This window comes from Lucilia sericata, unplaced genomic scaffold (assembly GCF_015586225.1).
Source record: "Lucilia sericata isolate MDLA Ls3-8-SP2 unplaced genomic scaffold, ASM1558622v1 Contig000012F_arrow, whole genome shotgun sequence".
NCBI lineage: Eukaryota > Metazoa > Arthropoda > Insecta > Diptera > Calliphoridae > Lucilia > Lucilia sericata.
The window spans coordinates 193,690-216,688 of NW_023994051.1; the positions used below are offsets into that span (position 1 = coordinate 193,690).

Sequence of the window (22,999 nt, forward strand, 5' to 3'; positions counted from 1 at the left end):
TTATGTATGTTTCTTGGCTGTAGTTCCGAGATTAGCGACAGTTTTTCTTTATGGTCTTTCGACACTTTTTTTCAAAATGCGGACAAATTGAAGACTAACAACTGCGTTCTCTCTGGCCAGCATTATTTGTTTGTTTGTTTTTGCTTTATATTTCTCTATTCTTACATTCCTTAGTTCAAATAGAAATTTTAAGAAATTAATAGTAACCAACAAATCAAATGCTCATATAGGCAGTATACTTGGAAGCTTAAAGAACTTGTTTAATTCAAATAGTTTCTGATTGGAAAAAGTGTAAATTACTAAAAAGAGTAATTAATTAATTCATTTTATATTTACAAAAAGGACGGACTTTGTTTTCATTTTTATAAATTATGCAAGTGTTGAGATTTGTTTTTAATATTTTAAAAATAAATTTTATTTTTTTTTTAGAAATATTTTAAGAAAATGTGAATAAAAAAGGAAAATGTCTTTTTTAAGTAAAACTTTTTAACCACAAACAACGAATATTTTTCATTATTTAAAACACTCAAACATACAATCAAAACATAAAATTTTAATTCATCTCTTAATAAAATATAAACTAAAAAAGTCTTAAAACCAACAACGAATTTATTTTTTTTAACAACTGAAAATCTTTGGAAACCTTTTATTTTTTTATTAAACAAGTGCCTTAAAGATTTTCAAGTTTAAAATCTCTCAAATAAAAAAAGAACAAAAAATTAAAAAAAAAAAATGTTAAAGTGTGATATTTAAATAAATCAAACAACAACAACAAAATCCCCCAACTAATTTTAATGTTACCAATTGCTTAAAACTCAATAAAAAAATAAAACTAAACAAAATGCCTGTTAGTGGTTTTCAATACAATACTAGACCCTATAGTTCCTTTAGAGCTACAAGGGGTACTTGTAGTGTACAACAACAACATACAACAAGCTGTACCGCAAATTATCAACAACAACATAATACTGCTAATAATTGCAGTAAAACTACTTTAAATGCCAGTAGCAGTAATAATAACAACAACACCCATCATCCACCGCCAATAGCGGGTCATAGTTTACAGACTTCGGCTTCCTCCTCCTCGTTAGGTGTAAGATCCAGTAACAACAATTACTCAGGAGTTTCCTCAAATTTTCAAAGGCAACAGCCATTTCGCAGTAGTTATTATGGCACCCGTTACAATTTAAAAACGGGCGATAGTAACTCCACAACAACAGCTAGCTGTAAAGTGAATTCTTCCTCAGCAGCGGTCTCCGCAACCGTCAAGCCTTTAACACCCAAATTAGTCAGACGCATTGAAACGACTTGTACAACACATCATACAAAACCCAAAGCCCCTGCACCGCCTATAGCGAATGGTGTATGCTCTACACCGCCCACTGCCCCTAAACAGTATTTGAGAACTAGAAATCAACAGCAACCACCCACGCCCCCTTTAAGAAAATCATCGAATTTTGATCGTTTCCATCAGGCCAATTTAAGTATTAGACAAAAGACTAGCAATCAACCGTCATCACCCCTCGTCAATAATAGTCGTTCTTCTTTCATCAGTTCGAGTAATGACTCCCAGGATTCACAGGTCTTGCAGAAGTATCAACAACGCAGCGTTGTCCCGGCTGCTACACAAAAACGGGCCTACACTAACACAGTCAGTAAAGTAACTAAGGAAAATCAGCCCAAGTCAGCTGATAATAATGGATCTCATAGTAATGGACCTATAAAGTCCATAAAATCATATCCTGCACCTTTGCCACCGCAAGGTACCCCCAAAGCTTTGCCACGCCGCAAATGCAAAGAAGATTCAAGACTAAATTCCGTATCGGCTTCGCCCAATCTCAATAATCGCCGCTTTATTTCCAGTGTAGGCATAAATTCCTTTAATGCCTCCTGTAATCCCAAGGCCACACCGCTTTATAAAAGAAAAACTTACGTACCTAGTACAAATTCTAATACACATCATGCTACCACTAACGGTGTGGCCACTAGCAGCATACACCTGCCAGGAAAAACGGGCAGTAATTGCAGTAATTCTAGTTCGGCCCAGTCTAGTGCCTCTCAGGGTTCTCCGAAGTCGAAAAAGGCCTTCTCCACCAAATTTCCTCAAGGTTTGCCATTTGAAGATGAGTTCTATCGACGACATCGTTCCTATTCACAATCATCCTCCAGTAATTACTCATTTTATTCATCAACTGGTGCTCATACCACTGCGCCTCATACGCCCCACGACTATGACCGCGAAGAAGATGATGAATTCCAAAGAAAACCCTCAACAGATGATGCTTTATATGTAGACTTTTCCAAGGTCATGCATACAAATGAGTATAAATCAACTAACTCTCACTATCAAACGACCACCAAAACACATACTTCTTCATGGCTCAGAAGGGACTCGCCCTCTCGCAGCAGCCTTCACAACAACAGCAACAAAACATCGAATTATGATACTAGTCACGATTCACCTCATTCGCCTAGACGCAACTATAATCATCATCAATATTTACCTCCCACTCCGCCTACTGCCCGCGCGGATACCAACGCGTCTATACGTTCTAGAACGAAATATTCTCAATCTATTAACGATTATCTCTACACTAGTAATGGTGGGAAGCTGTGTGTCAACGGTTCCCCTCAAAACACTAGTGATAGTAGAAAATCTCTTTTATATACAAATTCAAAAATATCTTCATATTTGGATCCTTTACAAAATGCCGATAATGGCTATTATACACATGCTTCACCAGAATCCTCGCCACCTTCAATTACCACCACAGTATCTTCGTCTAAACAGACGACAACGACGAGGGATTCTTATATGGCTGTTTCATCATCGTGGGCTCCAAAATGTTCACATCCGACTAAAGTGTTAATACCCGCCGCCTCCAATTCCTCTGTAAGTGCCAGTAATTGTGATTCGAATAATAATAAGGATTATCATCATCAGCGTAGTCAACAGTATTGTCAGAAAGAGGATTATTATGAGAAATTCAAGAGATATAATAGTGGTTCAAAAATTTCGAATGTAGCAGCAGATAAGTCGGATGACGTTTTGGAGCTCACGAACAGTGAGTATAGGTGAGTGAGTTAATAAAGTTTATATTTGTTAAGGCTTCGGTGTTGACTAGACTAGACTATAGACTAGACTATAGAGTAGACTATAGAGTAGACTATAGAGTAGACTATAGACTAGACTATAGACTAGACTATAGACTAGACTATAGACCAGACTATAGACTAGACTATAGACTAGACTATAGACTAGACTATAGACCAGACTATAGACTAGACTATAGACTAGACTATAAACTAGACTATAGACTAGACTATAGACTAGACTATAGACTAGACTATAGACTAGACTATAGACTAGACTATAGACCAGACTATAGACTAGACTATAGACTAGACTGTAGACTAGACTATAGACTAGACTAGACTAGACTATAGACTAGACTATAGACTAGACTATAGACTAGACTATAGACTAGACTATAGACTAGACTATAGACTAGACTATAGACTAGACTATAGACTAGACTATAGACTAGACTATAGACTAGACTATAGACTAGACTATAGACTAGACTATAGACTAGACTATAGACTAGACTATAGACTAGACTATAGACTAGACTATAGACTAGACTATAGACTAGACTATAGACTAGACTATAGACTAGACTATAGACTAGACTATAGACTAGACTATAGACTAGACTATAGACTAGACTATAGACTAGACTATAGACTAGACTATAGACTAGACTATAGACTAGACTATAGACTAGACTATAGACTAGACTATAGACTAGACTAGACTAGACTATAGACTAGACTATAGACTAGACTATAGACTAGACTATAGACTAGACTATAGACTAGACTATAGACTAGACTATAGACTAGACTATAGACTAGACTATAGACTAGACTAGACTATAGACTAGACTATAGACTAGACTATAGACTTGACTATAGACTAGACTATAGACTTGACTATAGACTAGACTATAGACTTGACTATAGACTAGACTAAATGAGAATTATAACAGTAAAACTCATTCTAAATAGTAGGCGTTGAAGAGTTTCGGATTTCAATATGGTTTTTATTTTACAGGTTTCTTTTTTGAATATTCCACTTAAACTTTTTTTAATTGCCGGAAAACTTTCTCCATTTTTCATTAATGTTTTTCCAATTTTAAAATAAACGCTAACAGAAAACACAAAAACATTAAATTACAAAAAATTATATAGAAGTTTTCATTAATAAATTAATTAAATTGTGTTTGTGTTTTTTTTTCACAATTTATAAATATGGTAAATTCTACTTTTGTTAAATGCATGTCTATTTCCCTCTCTCTCTCTTGATCAGACACGTTTTTAACGGCCCCAAAGCCGGTTCCTGTTTCAAATTAAAAACCAAAAAGCAATTAGCCAAACAAGGCTAAATAAGTGAGTGAGTAGTGAGCGATTGACCAACTGTCTGTTTCACTGTTAGACGACATTTATAAAAAAAAATTATATTATTTGTTTTTACAAACAGTTGTCATATACAGCAGTTATTCTGTCATAAAGTTAGGTGAATGTCAAACATAAAAAAATATAAAAAATGTATTTATGCTAAATTGTTATAATCAAGATTATTTATGGAAATTAATGATAATAATTAATATTGAAAAATAAACAAATGACTACAACTAAATGCAGATGGCGCTTGTTTAATTTAAATTTTTGTTGTTTATATTCAATTTGACTAGACTTATGTTATAGGCTGAAAAGTTGGTTATTTTTTTATTAATATTTTACCACTCCATTTATAGATAATATAAAAGTAACCATATATGGCTAAACCAGTGGTAATGACAACAAATTTATGCCAACCTAATAGTTTTTATTGAAAATATAATATTTTGTTTAAAACAATATTTAAGCGAGTTTTTGTATTTAAATAGAATCGGCTTTGGTATGGTATATGTGGTTTTTTCTTGTCATTATTTTCTTTTAAAATTTAAAGTTTTTTTTATAAATAGTTCGTTCCTAAAGCCGCTTAGTTTTTGTTATTTGAAAATCTTACTTACTAGTTTGATGGTTTTTCAGTTAGGTTTCTAGTAGTAATAATGATGACATTTTTATTTTTTTGTATGTTTAAAGTATGTAGTTTTCTATTGTTTTGTTATATGTAATTCTATTGTCTTCTATTTTTTTTTTTTTTTTTCAAATCTGTCACCAAATTATGAACACTTAATAAATAAAAATCATTAATCATTATTTATTAAGAGTTGTTATAATTAATGAATTTAATGCTTACATGAGAGTTTTAGTCTTTGCAAAAAATTGGTATTTAAGAAGATATATAAAAATATCAAAGTTTTTCAGAATACCTCAAAAAGTCACATTAATTGGTCCATTAATGGTTGAGCTTTTTTCAATTTCGTTGAACACTGAGAGTCATTTGGTGGTACTATAATTACAAAAAACTTTACTGATTTCTGTATATAAGAATTTGAAAATATTTCTTCGTTTGTCTGTCCAGGTAAACCTTTTTAGTTAACTAAAGATCGCAGTTTTAAAGATAATTTGATGAAATTTGATACACATATCGGTATAATGAACTCTGATGATTTCGGTTGTAATCGTCCATTACTTCGACTACTAGCACCCATACAACTGGGCTCCCGAATAGAGTTTTGCAGCAGATATTTATGTACTTTCGATTTTCGTTATGTTCGGGCTTCATTTGTCCCAAGTCCTGTTAATAATATAATTTTAACGTTATAACTCATTTAAAAATACTAGTATCGCAGTGAAATTCAGCATGAATATATCGGCATTATAAAATTAAATTGTTATTTCATTCTTAAACCTTCTTTCCACAAATGACTCTAAATTAGGGGTCAAAGCGCTCCTGTTGTTCTATATTCAGCCAGAAAGCAATTAGGTGGATATCATATAATAAAGTTAAATCTAGGATTGTACGAAAACTTTAACCGAATACTCTCCCATAGATATGGTTTACTTAAAGCCACTCGGGAGTAGTCGGTAACGAAATAGCGAATATATCAGCTTTAAAGGGAAGGAAGCTCGAGGAAGTTAACCAGACGAGCGTAAAACTGGGGTTGAAATAGAAATATGAGTGAGAGTACCATAAAAGTTCTCTTAGAAATAATAAAAATAAAAGCTGGGTAGAACCACAAAGGTCATATGGGGTGACCCTAACGAGAGCCTCCTCCTTCAGGCGAATGTAGAGCATGTAGAGAGGACAGCGTAACTCTGGAACACTTTCTTTGCCATTGTCAGCCTCTTATAGGAATTAGATCCAAATATCTTGCGAGTGATATTATTCCGGATATATAATCCCTCACGAACACTGATTGGAAACTGAGTTTCCGATCAGCGGACATTCAGTGAATACTGTATAAGGCTTTTGTTTTTACCAACAAACATTTTCCATGAAAAGGAGCGAACAACAGGCCCTATAGTGGCCTGATCCTCCTATCAACCTAACCTCAACATTCTTTCTTTTAATTTTATTCTATTTTGCAATAAACTGAGAGAAAAATATACACGCCTGGTACCAAATTGACACCAAATTTTTCAATAATATCCGTTGTCAAGTATATACATACATACAAGAACAACATGTAATGTTGACCACGCAACGTTGTCAAAATTACAACAATTCATTGTCGCAATCTAAATTTTATGCACATCCGTACCAGGTACCAGGCAAAGATACAAGCCGAGACGTCTCAAATCGGCGGCGGCTGGTCGCCGGTAATATTTTGCAAGCAGCAGCGCCGCCAACTTCTTTCGGCTCAAAAGCTAATCCGGCTTAAACGTAGCCGCTAAAAAAGATTGGAATCACACATGTATTTCAGAAAATAATTTCACTAATTTGAACGGATTGCCACTTTTATAAATTCTTATGGCTAATTGAAAAGAGTTGCCACACAATATTGTGCAAATATTAAAATAGTGATAACTACTATAATAATGTAAATTTTTTGTAGAAAAACCTTATAGATATAGATAGGTTTCTATATAACAGACTATTATACAGAAATTTTTGAAGAAAGAGTAAAATTGAGCCGACAATTTAGCCGCTGCCGATATTTTCTATAATAAGCCGCCGCCGCCCATCATTTTGCATCGGCTTGTACCTCTGGTACCAGGCGTATATATTTTTTTCTCTCTGTGTAATGCTTTTGTTTTTAACAACAAACATTTTCCAGCAAAAGGAGCGCACTACAGGCCCGATAGTGGTCTGATTCTCCTATCAACCTAACCTAAACATTTTTTATTTTAATTTTACTCTTTTTTTAATATGATTCGATTTTTTCCTACCTCGTATTAACAACATCTGTTCAAATAGTCCATTATATACAAAATTTAACGTTATTTTAGGGGAGGCGTCTTATCGATTTTTTTGATGTCTGATTAAAACACACAAAAAAACTACATTTCCGGTTTGTTTAATTCCTATCAAAGCAATACATGGACAAACTTAGTCACCTTCTTTAAAAACGTGCTTTAATTGTAATTGAATTTATTTTTTAACAGCATTCTTTTTTGCTGTAAAAAGCTTAAGAGGCTTAAAATCTTTATCGGATCAGTTCTCTATTTTTTTGACATGAAACTATAAAAGGTTTTGCTTTTATTTCAATTTTATTTTCAAATAAGTCCACATATAGCAAAAGTCAATTGTTTTATGTAGATGTTAAGTAGCCAAAGTGGTTCTTCCTATAAAACATCTAATGAAAAAAAGATTAATTCACGCAAATAGAAGGTGATACTTAATAGTATATAGTTGAAAAAAAAAAACATGGTTAAAGAATTAAAACTATATCTAGAATAAGTCATGTCGACCATAATTACTTTATGAACTTTGCTTGTTTTTTTTTTATTGCAGTACTTATTTTAAGATAAATCTTATATTTAGCTACACAACAACAAACAAGCGTTCTTGATATTTTTGTAGGTGTTTTTCTTAATTCTTTTGTTAAGCTAAAATATTAGCTTTGCCGTTGTTGTTTTGCTATTATTAGCCACTGTTTTTTGCCAAATTTAGTTGTAAAACTTTTTGTTTCGTTATTTTTTTTTTGCTTCTTGTGTGTCTCTAGAGTTTTAGTTTTTTTCTACTTGCCGGCTTTTCAAATGTTGTTTGGTTTTTTTTTTTTAACGAATTTTTTATGATTCATTATCAACATCATCTTGGTAGTTTGTCTGCTAGTTTTTTTGTTTATTTTTTTTCTTACGTATAGTAGAAAAAAAAAACAAAATTAAATAATATTTTTTTATGGTTTGGCTTGATTTCATGCCAATTTTTGTTGCTGGTTGTGCCTTGTGTTGAATTTATAAACAAATTAATAAATACATCACTCAAATAAATAAATAAAATAAAAAAATAAAATGTTTAATGAAAAAAGTATGTAGCAAAGCAAACTTGATGGTTTTGTCTTGTGTGAACATTTTAATTTATAAACGCGCTTTTTTGGTTCGATTCTGTAGAGGGTGTGTAATAAAATTATTATTTTTTTTTTTGGTTTTAAAAATTATTAAATAACTTAGAACTAAACATATGGTAGACATCTTTTTTTATTGTTGCTATTTTGCATATTTATTAAATAAGTATAAATTTGTTTACAGAAGTTATTCTTAATATGAGGCATCATAGTTTTATGATAAATTGCTTTTTAAAATTTTAACGGCTAAATCCGGTTAGAGCTAGCATGTGGATAAAGTTGTTTTTATAAAAAAAATATATTTGTAAATATTTTTAATAAAAAACTTTGTGGAAATTTTTAAAATTTTTTTTTTATAGAAAATTTTTATAAATTTTTCTTTTTATAGAAAATTTTCATACATTTTCTTTTTATAGAAAATTTTCCTTAATTTTCTTTTTATAGAAAATTTCCCTTAATTTTCTTTTTATAGAAAATTTCCCTTAATTTTGTTTTTATAGAAAAATTTCCTTAATTTTCTTTTTATTGAAAAATTTCCTTAATTTTCTGTTTATACAAAATTTTCATAAACTTTCTTTTTATAAAAAAATTTTCGAAAATTTTCTTTTTATACAAAATTTTCATAAATTTTCTTTTCATAGAAAATTTTCATAAATTTTCTTTTCATAGAAAATTTTCCTTAATTTTCTTTTTATAGAAAATTTTCCTTAATTTTCTTTTTATAGAAAATTTTCATAAATTTTCTTTTTATGAAAATTTTCATAAATTTTCTTTTTATGAAAATTTTCATAAATTTTCTTTTCATAGAAAATTTTCGTAAATTTTCTTTTCATAGAAAATTTTCATAAATTTTCTTTTCATAGAAAATGTTCATAAATTTTTTTTTTTTTCATAGAAAATTTTCATAAATTTTTTTTCATAGAAAATTTTCATAAATTTTCTTTTCATAGAAAATTTTCCTTAATTTTCTTTTTATAGAAAATTTTCCTTAATTTTTTTTTTATAGAAAATTTTCCTTAATTTTTTTTTATAGAAAATTTTCCTTAATTTTCTTTTTATAGAAAATTTTCCTTAATTTTCTTTTTATAGAAAATTTTCCTTAATATCCCTTTTATAGAAAATTTTTCTTAATTTCCTTTTTATAGAAAATTTTCCTTAATTTCCTTTTTATAGAAAATTTTCCTAAATTTTTTGTTTATAGAAAATTTTCATAAATTTTTTGTTTATAGAAAATTTTCATAAATTTTCTGTTTATAGAAAATTTTCATAAATTTTCTGTTTATAGAAAATTTTCATAAATTTTCTGTTTATAGAAAATTTTCATAAATTTTCTGTTTATAGAAGATTTTCATAAATTTTCTGTTTATAGAAGATTTTCATAAATTTTCTGTTTATAGAAAATTTTCATAAATTTTCTGTTTATAGAAAATTTTCATAAATTTTCTGTTTATAGAAAATTTTCATACATTTTCTGTTTATAGAAAATTTTCATACATTTTCTGTTTATAGAAAATTTTCATACATTTTCTGTTTATAGAAAATTTTCATACATTTTCTGTTTATAGAAAATTTTCATACATTTTCTGTTTATAAAAAATTTTCATAAATTTTCTTTTTATAGAAAATTTTTATAAATTTTCTTTTTATAGAAAATTTTCATAAATTTTTCTTTTTATACAAAATTTTCATAAATTTTTCTTTTTATACAAAATTTTCATAAATTTTTCTTTTTATACAAAATTTTCATAAATTTTTCTTTTTATACAAAATTTTCATAAACTTTCTTTTTATAAAAAATTTTCCTAAATTTTCTTTTTATAGAAAATTTTCATAAATTTTCTTTTTATAAAAAATTTTAATAAATTTTCCTTTTATAGAAAATTTGCATAAATTTTCCTTTTATAGAAAATTTTCATAAATTTTCTTTTTATAGACACATTTCATAAATTTTCTTTTTATAGAAATTTTTCATAAATTTTCTTTTTATAGTAAATTTTTTTATAAAAATTTTCATAAATTTTAATTAACAATCAATTTTATTCTCTTTTTCTTTCTAGGTAAGTGTCTTAAATTATTAAACAAATAATAACAAAGGATTAATGTAAGTCTTTATAATACAAAAAAATCTTGAAAAGTTCGTGGTTATGTCTCAAAAAAATTTAAATTTCATTAAATAAGTAAAGTATTATCTAAAAAGAATATTAACATTTTCAACACCAAAAAATATAAAATTCATAACATAGTTATTTTAACGTTCATTCATTCGAAGAACAATAAAATTCATTTTCTTACAAATTTCGTAAGAATTTAAAACCAAAACATACAACAAAAAAAACGGCATAAATTAATTAAAAATTCTTGAAGCATGATCTCTAATTTAAAGTAACCATAACAAATTCAAGAATAAATAAAGAAAATGCATTGAAAACAAAATTTAAAAAATAAAAACAAATCAAATTATTACGAAATTTCACATTTTGTTAAAAAAAAAAATAAATAAATAAAATACAAGAAGCTGAAATCCAAAACGCTTTTTAACCTCTCCTTACTTTTCACATCATAATTCTTACAAATTACAAATTTAAAGAGTCAATGACGACGATAACATGACGCTGATGCTCAGTATAGTGATGATGTTGTTTTAGATGATCATTATGATATTCACGATGATCTTTGTTTTAAAGCATTATAATTTGGAATATAATTTCCATTACTCATAGCCAAGCAAAGAAACAAGAACTATAATAATAAATACATAAGGAAAAATTAAAAGCTTAAAATATTAACGATCTCAAAATCATGTATCTTTTCAAAAGAGATCTTTTGTAAATGATCTTTTATGGAATCTGACAAAGGAACTTATTAACATTTTTATATAAATTCTAAATCTCTTTTTTTTTTTTGAATTTGACATAATTTAGTAGTTTCTGTAAGTGTATTTAGTTTTGTATTCTAATAACCTCATACTCTAACTTAAAATTTGTAAAATTATCGTTGTTCGAGACATATCAACTGAGTGACTGTCTGACAGGCCATAGAATAATAAAACTTCAAGGGTAATTTAAGCTGGAGTTCAGTTATTGTGTTTGGCTTTTAAGCTAAAAGCCATTCATTTGGAATATATTCCTACATTAAGAAAGCAATCTCTGTCTGTCTGTCTATTTTAAGTTTAAGCTTTTGTCGGATAAGTAATTTAAATTCAGAGATGTAAATTGTAATGACTGTTCTATTTATTATACAGGACTTTTAATTCTATTTTTTAAGATTGAAAATAGGTTTTTCTTTTTGAGGACATTTATTGAAAACTAGATTTTTCGTGCCCGGCGTTGCCTGGTGCTGTTTGTCAACCAAAATGTCATCATCCCCGTTATTTCCCTTTACAAATTGTTTTAATAAAAAATGTCTTTGTAATTTCCACTTCTGGATCAATTTCGAAAAATAATATAGACTTTAAACGCTTTCAGACAAATTTCTTTTGAAATTTTCCCAAAAATAAGTTTGCCCTTGGGGTTCATGGGCCACTTTTATTTCTTGAATTTTTTTAGAACAAAATGCTGAAACTGAATATTTAAAAATTAAGGAATCAACTATTCAAAAAAGATAACTGATTTGGAAATCTTAAAGCTTCATGAAAAAAGTGGCTCATGATCCCCCTGTCTAAGAAATTCATGTTTTCCAACCCTGCATAAAACTGACATTTTTTCATACGTTTACCCTAAAGTACTTTAAACTTTCTTATTTAGATTCTTTTGTCTGTTTGTTTTTATAAATAAATTACAGGTTTTATTATTATTGTTGTTGTTATTATTAAGTAGTATTTGTTTTTATTTCAACACTGAATCATTCCTCTAAAGAACCCATGAAAATCAAAGAAAGAGTGTGAAAAAGGGGGCGTGGGGTGTTGGAAGGCGCTGTATTATATTGGTAAGGTTTTGTAAAAAAATTCATAGTACATATTTGTTCTTATTTGTTTTGAATTACTCCCTCTGTCTCTCTCTCATATTTCTTAACTCTTTCATTCATTATTTGTAATTTGTTTGTGTTGTATGTATGGATATGTGTATTAAAGTCATACTTAAAATGTGTGCGAAACAGCATGACAAAAAAACGGTTCAATGAACGTTTCTCTCGACCACAATATAAACACAACTACAATTACCGCGACACTACCACAAATTTTCTTTGGTTATAGAGTTATTATTTTTACTAAGTTCGTCCGTCCTTCCTTCGATCTGTGTCTTTGCTCTAGTGTTGGTGTGTTGCTGCTTTTAATACCCATAATTACAGCTTAACTCTGTGCCTGGTCAAACTGTTAACAAATATTAACAGTTATGAAATTGAAGAATTATACGTTCGTACACTTACTCACCTGCTCAGACCTACACATTGTGAAGTTGTACGTGCCCAAAGTTATTACAAACTTTAATTGTAATTGTTTAAAATTGAAAAATTGTGGCTTTGTTAAAGAAATCAAACTAAACGGTTTTTTTTTGTTTCTTTGTTATGACGGATATTAAGAAATTTGTGGTGAAATAAAGAAATTTCAAAAGTTTGAAAGAACTTTAAGTAAAAATAAAAAATTGTAGATTGTGTTCCTAAAAAAGTCTCTAAAATTGATATTGAAAAGAATAAAAATTAACTTTCGGAAGATAGTGTTAACTTTATTGGGGCTATCAATCAAAATTAAAATCGATTTTGTGATCCAATACACTTTTCAGACTATTGCATATTGAGCAATTAATAATGTGATTAGAATCGTTTCATCTGATTATTAAGATCATTGTTTATATATTACATAATTTCATCGAATTTTTAAACTAGAGACCAAATTATACTTTCCTCGGAATCTGTATTTTTCAATCACATCAGGTATCAGGATTTTTCAATCACATCAGGTTTTCGAGATATTGTTTTTGGTCATATTTGAGTCGTTATAACAGCTCGACGAAAGTCCAATCTGTTGACTTTAGAATAAAGGCTAAACATCTGTTATATCTTCTTCCTTATATCTTAACCTTAATTTTGAAACAACTGTACATTTATAAAGCTTATTTTTTACTATACTTCACCTTTATTCTATGACAAACTTGTATGTCTTGAATTGTTTCAAAATTTCTAGTATTTCTAGATATCGTCCGTTACCATAAAACTTTTGATTAAGATATCTCGAAGAAGGGAAAAGTCTGGGTTTGTTCTTTTTTCGAGCATTTTTTCATCTATTCAATTTAAATAAAATTCCAAAATTACGTATTTTATGATATTAATGCCTATAACAAACTTTTTTATAAACCAGTCAATAAATGACACAAGCCCCATTATATGACTCTTTCTAAAAGCACTATAAAGTTGAAATATGTCATATTGATATCGATATTGTAAATTAACTCAGAAAATCGTTATATGAAATTTCTTTAGAAAAGATCCATAATTAACCTAAGTTAATGTACACGAAGAAAAAACCCGGTATGAAATTATCGAAATCGATACAATCCGTTGCCAAAAGTGAGCTTACCACGTTTGTTTACATTTAGACAATGGATGTGTATAACGTTTAAATAACACCCAGTTCTCATTTTGACAACCACAGTTGTCATTGCAACAACTCATCGTTGTCTTTGCAACAACGCATTTCGATTACTCTTTTTGTCATTTCGGCAATGCAACGTTGAGATTTTGACAACGAATAGTTGTCATTTCGACCACGCAACGTTCTGTTTGACAATATAGCGTTGAAACTTTGTTAACACAGTGTTATTTTTTTGGTTATTTTATAACGTCTTGTAGTTTTTATATTTTGGTTGTTGTTTTGACAACTATCCGAACATACTTTGATAACGGATGTTATTGAAAAATTATAAACACTTTGTGGTGTCAATTTGGTACCAGGCGTGTATAATTTTAAAACGTCTTTTATGCCTCTGGGTAGCTGATATAGTTGGTCATGCCCGATTATAAAATTATACTTGTTTTTGTTCTTATTTCAAAAATAAATTCGTATACTTTAGAGGGCTCGGTTAGCTGAATCCACTTTCAAACTTTAATTTTTTTTACATTTTAAAATTTTAGAATTTTTAATAGATTTATTTCAATGTTTTCGACATTTATAAAAAACCGATAATTTCAGTATTACTTACAAAATAACAAGTTTTTAAGTCAGAGACCAAAGTATACTTTTCTAATCGAATCCGACACGATCTTTTTAAATCCCAGAACTGATAAAGAAAATCTAACGTCAGATATGGATTCAGTGCGACTCTTTCTTTAGAAAAGTATAACTTGGTCTCTGGGTATCGTCATTATTAAAATTTTATCGGCCTGTGTAATCGATTTACCGACTTTGTTAGAACAATATAGTCAGAACAGACTTCTTTCCGACTTTTTACAACAAAAAGTCGTTTCTTTGACCCCCTTATGAACTCTATCTGAATTTTGAAAATTCCTAAAATTTAAAAATTCATTTCATATCTGTTCCTGACAGCTGGCGTCTTCCGCAAAGTTCAAAACAATTACCACCTGAGTCATAATTTAAATTATAAAATTTGGGTTTAGTTTAAGTCTGTAAAATGTAAAATGAGAGAAAGATATATTCACCTTTTGTGAACTTCTAAATGAAGTAAATATATATTTCCTTTTTGTTGTTAAAAAGTTCATTGCTTTCTTCTCTTTATTAAAAACAAAAAAAAAGCAAATATTAACAAAAAAAAAACATTATTTATTAAATTCCCACGTTTGTTGTTTTTTGGCTCTCGCGTGGAATACATTTATTGACCTCCAACACTAAATTATAACAAAAAAAATATTTACAAATAAAATACACACATCGTTTCCAAAATCATCGCAACCACAAACACGTTCATCAAAAATGATTATCATCGGTCAATGTGTCGTCATTTTTGTCGTAATTAAATGTAATTAGTCAAAGGCATTTACTCTGATGCGATGCTAACTAACCCCGGCTTTAATTTTTGGTATTTAATAAATTACTCACAAACAATATAATACAACATTCTTTTAAAAAGACAACAAAAAAGAGCATAAATTAAGAATATTTTAGTAATATTTTAAGTTTCTTTCCTTTTAAAATAAATCATTTACAAATGTTATTTTTTTTGTAATTATTGTGTGAAACGATACGACACAAACCAAATACCAAAAAACACTAATTACAAAGAAATCAAAGTCAATGACCATAAATTTAAAGAAATTATTTTTAAAAGTTTTTTTGTTTTTATTTATTACTTAAAAAATAAAATGTTTTTGTCGTAATTATGAAAACAAACCCCTTTTCTTTGCGGTACACTTTACGCTGGGTCAAAAAGTTTTAAAAATGAAGTGCAATTATTTAAAAAACAATTTTCTCTGCAACCACTTATGTTATTTAATATTTTAGTTGAAACAACTAAATGTTTTTATTTTTAATCGAGACAACTGAATATTTTGTAAATAACAAATTTTAAAGTCGTTTGTATGATATTTTCCTCTAGATGAAGAATATTTTATCTGTTTTCAATTACTCTATAGAATTTAAAGAGTTTTTGTTATAAAATTTAGCTGAGACAACCAATTTTTTTCTTTTTTGAAAACCTTAAGTACTAATTGTAGTCATAATTGTTTTGACTTAATATGGGTTTCTCTCTTTTAATAACATTATTTTAAATAGTCTCTATTTTTTGATCGCATTGTAGTGCTATTTTATAATCGGGAGTTCATTAACTTTTTTTGGCCGAAGTCTTTTTTGAATTTTTATAGGAAGTACATATTTAAATGTGTATCAATAACATATTTCGGATGTGCGTTTTGATGACAAGCAACAAAAATAACAACTTGTTTAAATTTGCATTTTCATTTAATTTTTAATTAAATATTTTTAAAAAAATACACATAAAACTAGTTTAATAATAAATCGTCAACAGCTAAACTTAATTTATTTGGTGTTTATACTTTCAATTGGCAATTTCCTTATAATTTTGGTTAAAATTTTTATAAAATTTTTGTTTCTCTATTTTATTTCAAATTAAAATTAGCCAGATGCGTCTAATTTTAATCTAATGTGAAATATATATGTATCACTTTTTGGCAAATTGCGTTACAGTCAAGTGTGGGCAGAGTCGACAGTTAAATTGTTTAACAATTTTTATACAGGAAATTTATAAATTTGTGTGTTTTTGTGGGATTTTACTGTCTATACAAATTATGTTTATCTAAACTACTTCGCACTATTTGTGTGTGCATTTAAATTTTTTTTTGTATTTTGTTGGCTGCTTGGCCCATAAAACATTTTACACGCCTCAAACCCATTTTTCAAAATACACACAACACTTTAACAAAAATTTTAAATTTATTTTTACACTTTACAGTTTTAAGTGTTAAAATGTAAAGTTTTTTTTTTTTTTTTTTTTTCATTAAAAATCAACACGATTTAAATAATTTGCCATAGAAACAAGAAATGTGTTTTGAATTCAAAATGATTGAATGAGAAAATTTTTTAAAATTAAGAGAATTTTTTTTTAGGCTTTAAATGAAAATTGAAGTTCAAATTGAAATTATAATTTATTTCATTAAAGATCAAATAGTTCAAAAAATAGAGGTTGAAAAAATGGTCCTTCGAGTCATACTTAGACGGAAATGAATTGTTTGTAGACCCGAAATGAGTACTAAATATCAGCAGTTGTGAGTATTGACTCCTCATTCTATATAAACTCTCTTAGAGAAAATCAGAAAATTTTATTATTATAAAATTCGTAAAAATTTATTTGTTTTAAAAAATTAGTCACGGTCCATAATTAAACCAAGCCAACATTAAAGGCTCGATTCCGAAAATAACTCTGATATTCATATTAATATCGAAATATGATGAAACAAGTAAGAAGTCTATATTTGCCTTTGTCTTTCTTTGATGAAATTTTCAGAGGTTGTCTCGGATTTTTGCTCATATCTCCGTTATTTATAGACGAATTTTGCTTATTTTAAATTGGAGACTTCTCGAAAACATGTGTGACAGAATTATTGACGATTTGTATAGTGAAGATGTCTGAGGTCTCCAGAAAAATGATTTCGACAGCAGACGGACGGACATGACTAAATCGAGTTCGCTATTTACAAGGATCTAAAATATATGTATATACACAGAGAGAAAAGGAAATATACACGTCTGGTACCAAATTGACACCAAAGAGTTTATAATTTTTCAATACCATCCGTTGTCAAAGTATATACATACGTATGACACATTTTTTCCTCTGTGTACTTTATAGGGTTGGAAAATTATATTGTGAAAATTACAAACGTAATGGGAAACTCTTCTCATGATGTTGAAGGGTATAAAAATCAAATTAAATCTAATAAATTAGTAAATCATCCGAAGTTTATTTACGGGATATTTTATGCAAGGTTTTATGTTTTTATAGTAGTATGCTTATATTATTTCATACTGAGAATATTAAAAGTAAAATTTTTATGTTTCTCTTTATTTTTTTACAATTCTAAATAGTAATTTACAATTTTATTTTCTTTTTTTTTTAGGTAAGTGTCTTAAATTTTGAACTAAATTAAAACTAAGGATTAATTGTAAGTAAACATATAGATCCCAAATTTATTTTACGTACATTACTAGGTTCATAACCATTAAACTTAGATAAATATTAAGATTTTCCTGCAGCCAAATATTAGAATGCAAAATATTGTATTTTTTTATTAAAAATAAGAAAAGGCCGGTAGAAAAGTACCATAATTGATAAAATCCGTTGTCAAAAGTGAGCTTATCACGTTTGTTAACATTTAGACAACGGATGTGTATAAAATTTAAATAACACCCAGTTATCATTTTGACAACCACTGTTGTCATTTCGATTACACTTTGCGTCATTTCAACGACGCATCATTGTCATTTGGACAACACAACATTCTGTTTGACAACATAGCGTTGTTACTTTGATAACACATCGTTTTCACTCAGAAAAGATACCCTGCTTATACATTAATAAATATTATAAAAAAATTTCAAATTTTTGATAACAAATGTTATTGAAAAATTATAAACACTTTGGTGTCAATTTGGTACCAAGCGTGTATAATTTTATAACGTACTTTTTCCCTCTGTGTACCAGCAGCAAAGATTTACATTTTATAATTGCTTAAGATCTAAGCATAAACATGGTAATGGCTGGTACTTACTCAACAATTTACTTTTCAATGACTACTACATACCGTCTACATTACTTGGAAGATGTCTAATAATGTCTTACAAATAATATTATATGTAAGTACAGTATATAGTCACTATAGTCACATTACCGTTATGGCCAATTTTATTAGTTTCAAATGTATCTCTGAACATGGTAACGGCTTGTACTTACCAATAACTTACTTTTCAGTGACTACTACAAACCGCCTGCATTACTTAGATGGAGTCTAGTAATGACTTACATATAATTACAAATACTGTTTTTTTACAAAATTTAAAAAATAAAACAAATATGTTTGTCAAAATAGTAGGCGCAGTGAACGTATCCATGTAGGCTATTATTTTTCTTTTCGTTGTAAGTACTTATTTAACTTCCTACTTGTAACGGAGCATCGTATTTACTTGTCTCCATGTCATGATCGTGTTAAAATAATGACTTAAAATGCTATTGTGTAAATAAATTTACTTACTTTTCAATGTAAGATTTTTGCTGGATTCTTACTTAAATTTATATTATTTTTATAAACACTTAAATTATTAAAAATTCATAAAATTTCCACTTTTTTAACTGTTTATAAATTCTACTTGTGTTACACCAACATAAATATTATTTAAATGTTTAACTGTTTAGAAAAACGGTTAAAAAACTTTTTTACAACCCTCTTAGAATTGTAACCAAGCCAATATAGATATTTCGAAGTAAAACCACACAAATCTCCTCCTTTCTATTCCCTCCTAAACCCCTGCCAAATGCCCATGGCCCCATATTTTATCATTAGAACCAAATAAAATCAGTTGTTAAACACTGAAAACATTTTGTAAAACAAATTTTTATACCATTTTATTTAAACACACACAAAATATTTAAATAACATTATAATAATATTTACTAATAAAATTCTTGAGAACAATTTATGCAAAATAACTGCCACCAAATGCAAATTCTTCTAAAACAAAAAAATATATATATATTTACAGTTTTATTTCGTAATAATTTAAAAATTTTGAAAAACGTTTAAATGTATACGAAAAAAAAACCACACTTCTTCTATAAATATTAAATTAAAATTATATTATTTTCTAGCTAAGAAAACCAGTTTCTTTATAGTTTAAATAAAAAAGCATTCGAAATAAAATTAAAATAAAAACCTACAATACGTTACATTTAACACTTTATTAAACAAAATAACAATAACAACAGTAATACTAAAAAGTTAAATACAATATTGACCCTGAAAATTGTGAGAAATCTTTAGGTTTTTTTCAATTTTTTTTTTTTTATTCATAACATACCGTGTTGGCTGTTTTGAATTAAGTTGGTATTATAATGATTGGATTTGTTTTTAAGCTTAAACTTAATTTTCACAGAAATGAATGAGTAAAGTGTAAGAGAAATAAAAGTCGACTTTTAGTAGCCCTAAAAGAGACTTATACAGGCATGTACAGTTCTATAAGTTAAAAGAACAACAAAAAATTAGTTACATTATAGTTAAAGTAACATAGGTTTCATCGAACAAAGCTCCAAAAAATGGTCCTTCGCACCATTTAAATATGTTATTTATTTAGTAAATACAAAATTAATAACAATTGACGGCAGCCTTTAGTTTATAATGTAGGGTATTTAAAACAATATTAAAATTCAAGTGTAAATATATTGGTTAAATTTGCTTTAGCTTACATAGTTTTGAAAAGAATCAAATTCAATTTCTTGTAATTTGTGTTGTTGTTTTCAGTTTTAAATTTTTGTTTTTATTTTTAAGGTTGTTTATGGTTAAATTAATTCTTACAATTTTCTATAACATTAAAAAAAAATAATGATTCATTTCATATAATTTGCTTAACTGAAGCAAATCTCAAACATATTCAATGAAATTTGTATCATTAACAGTTTTATCAAAAATAAATATTTAAATAAATGCAATTCATTGTTTATTTTGAAAAATATATATATATATATTTATGTGTAGTTTCCAGATAACGTGCGAGTATTTTGAGTAAAAATTTTTAATGTATTTTGTTTTTGTTACAATAACAAAATACATACAAATAAAATTTTAACTCAAAGTTCTCGCATGCTATCTAGAAACAGCACCTTAAACAATAGTTGTATAATGTTGAAAAAACTGTGTAATAAAAAATGGTCCTTCCGTGCTATAGTTACATAATTAAATTACTTTTAACAATACTCTAGTCAATGGAATTTTGGAAAGAGTCTATTGTCTAGATAACTGTCTATTATTGATTAGATTAATATAGATATATACATAGATCGCTGTCCAGACTATTGACTAAATCAATGTTTAGTAATTTGACTAGATGACTGCCTAGCCCATTGACTATTCAACTAGTTAGGTCACTGTCTAGTCGTAGTCTAGTCTATTGTGTAAATCTGACTAGATCACAGTCCAATCGATTAATTAGTTTCCTAATTAATATATTAACTAGGTTACAATCTAGTCGAGAGATTGCTGTCTAATCTTTTGACTAGAAAACGGCCCAGCAAAGTGTTACAATCTAGTCGATTGATAAGATTGCTGTCTATTCTTTTGACTAGAAAACAGCCCAGCAAAAAAAAAAAAAAAACTTCCAAAGAAGCGAAAAAGATGTAGAATTTACTCCATGGAAGTACTGAAAAAGAGCTGAAGAAGTGATGATTTTAACACAGGCTTGTCATAGGAGGGATGTCCTTTTTATTTGATTCCAAATTCACTACTTCTGAAGTCATTCTCAAGAAGTCATTTTTATGCTCTTTTTTGGAAGTTATTCGGAAGTGAAATTATATTATTATAGAATACAACTAATTTGACTTAAATAATATTAACATTAATGAGGGTAATAGATACATTTAATAAAACAGAAGCCCAAAAGTAAAATTTTTTATCTCCTAAGAGTGTAAGAACAAAAAAATATCTTCAGCTTAGAAAAAATATAATTATTTTCGCATCTTCGGAAGTCTTTAAACATCACTTCTTCAGAATGTTAAAAAATTCACTTAGTGCTACTTTTGAAGTGGTGATAAATGTAATTCTTTAGGAAGTACTTCGTTTTATTTTTGTTGGAAGTCTTTTCTTTCTAGACAATTATCTGAAACATTGCCTATAGATCAATGTCTTGTCATTTTACTAGGAAACTATATACATAGTATTTTTACTAGATCACTATCTAATCAATTGACTATTGACTAAATCAAAGTCTATTAACTACATGACTAGTCAACTTACTAGATCACTGCATAGTTTATTGACTAGATCATTATTTAGGTATAGTATAGTCTATTGTGTATATCACTGTTTAATCACCGTCGATTGACTAGTTTCCTAACTAATCTATTGACTAAGTTACAATCTAGTCAATTGACACATTATATTCTTTCTAAACAATTATCTAGATTATTGCCTATAGATCAAAGTCTAGTCAATTGACTAACGAACTATATAGTATTTTTTTATTAGATCACGGTCTAATCACTTGACAGTTGACTAAATCTATTAACTAGATGGCTGTCCAGTCTATTGACTAGTCAACTGACTAGATCACAGTATAGTTTATTGATCAGATCACTAGTCTATTGTGTAGATCACTGCTTAGACTATTGTCTAGATCTCCACCTATTTTATTAACTAGATCACTGTCCAATCGATTAACTAGTTCACCAACTAATCTATTGGCTAGATTTTAGATTAGTTGGTCAATTGATAAGATTACTGCCTAGTATAGAACACAGTATGTTCTTTTTAGGTAATTATTTGGAATTTTGCCTATAGACTAAATCAAAGTCTAGTCATTTGACTAGAAAACTATATAGTAGTTTTCTAGTCAAAATTGTATAACCTATTGACTAGATCACTGTATAATCTATTGACTAGATTGTTGTCTAATTTCTCGACTAGATTACTTTCTAATCTATTGACTAAATTACTGTAAATTCAGCCAATTTTCTGTTACTGTCTAGTCAATTGACTAGACCATTATGTAGTCATTTATATCGTTTTCTAGTCAATTGACTAGATCACTGTTTGCTTTTTTAAACAAGATCATTGTGTGGTCTTTAAACAGAACCGCAATTCAGTAACTTTTTAACTACAAAATTTTGTCGTTAAATAATAAAAATTCGTAAGTTAACAATAATTATCGTTATATGGTATTCTGAATTATATTTCACCGATTTCTTTCGTTAAACATAACGAAAAGTATCGGCAATGTAACGACAAATAAAAAGTTCACGTTAATAATTTTATATTTTAAAAATATTTCAATACAAAACTTTTGACATTCTCATATTTTTCCGATCTTTGTCGTTAAAATATTCTAAGGTCGTTAAAAAGTATTGAAAATTCGTTAATGCAACCGATAT

At 28.1% G+C, this 22,999-nt stretch overlaps 1 protein-coding gene across 3 annotated transcripts in view; it reads left to right on the top strand.

Annotated features, from left to right (window-relative positions):
* Nucleotides 1-22,999, top strand: part of LOC119604035 (serine/threonine-protein kinase Doa) — a 193,369-nt gene that overhangs the window by 56,787 nt on the left and 113,583 nt on the right. The window contains exon 1 of one of the 3 annotated variants that reach the window (XM_037956428.1): nucleotides 523-3,075. The exons of 1 other annotated variant lie outside the window; for it this stretch is intronic. In XM_037956428.1, coding sequence (XP_037812356.1) covers nucleotides 842-3,075 — 2,234 coding nt within the window. In that variant the 5' untranslated portion in view covers nucleotides 523-841. Of the gene's footprint in view, nucleotides 1-522; nucleotides 3,076-22,999 lie in introns of those variants that run through there. One more of the 3 variants, XM_037956437.1, reaches the window with a different exon arrangement.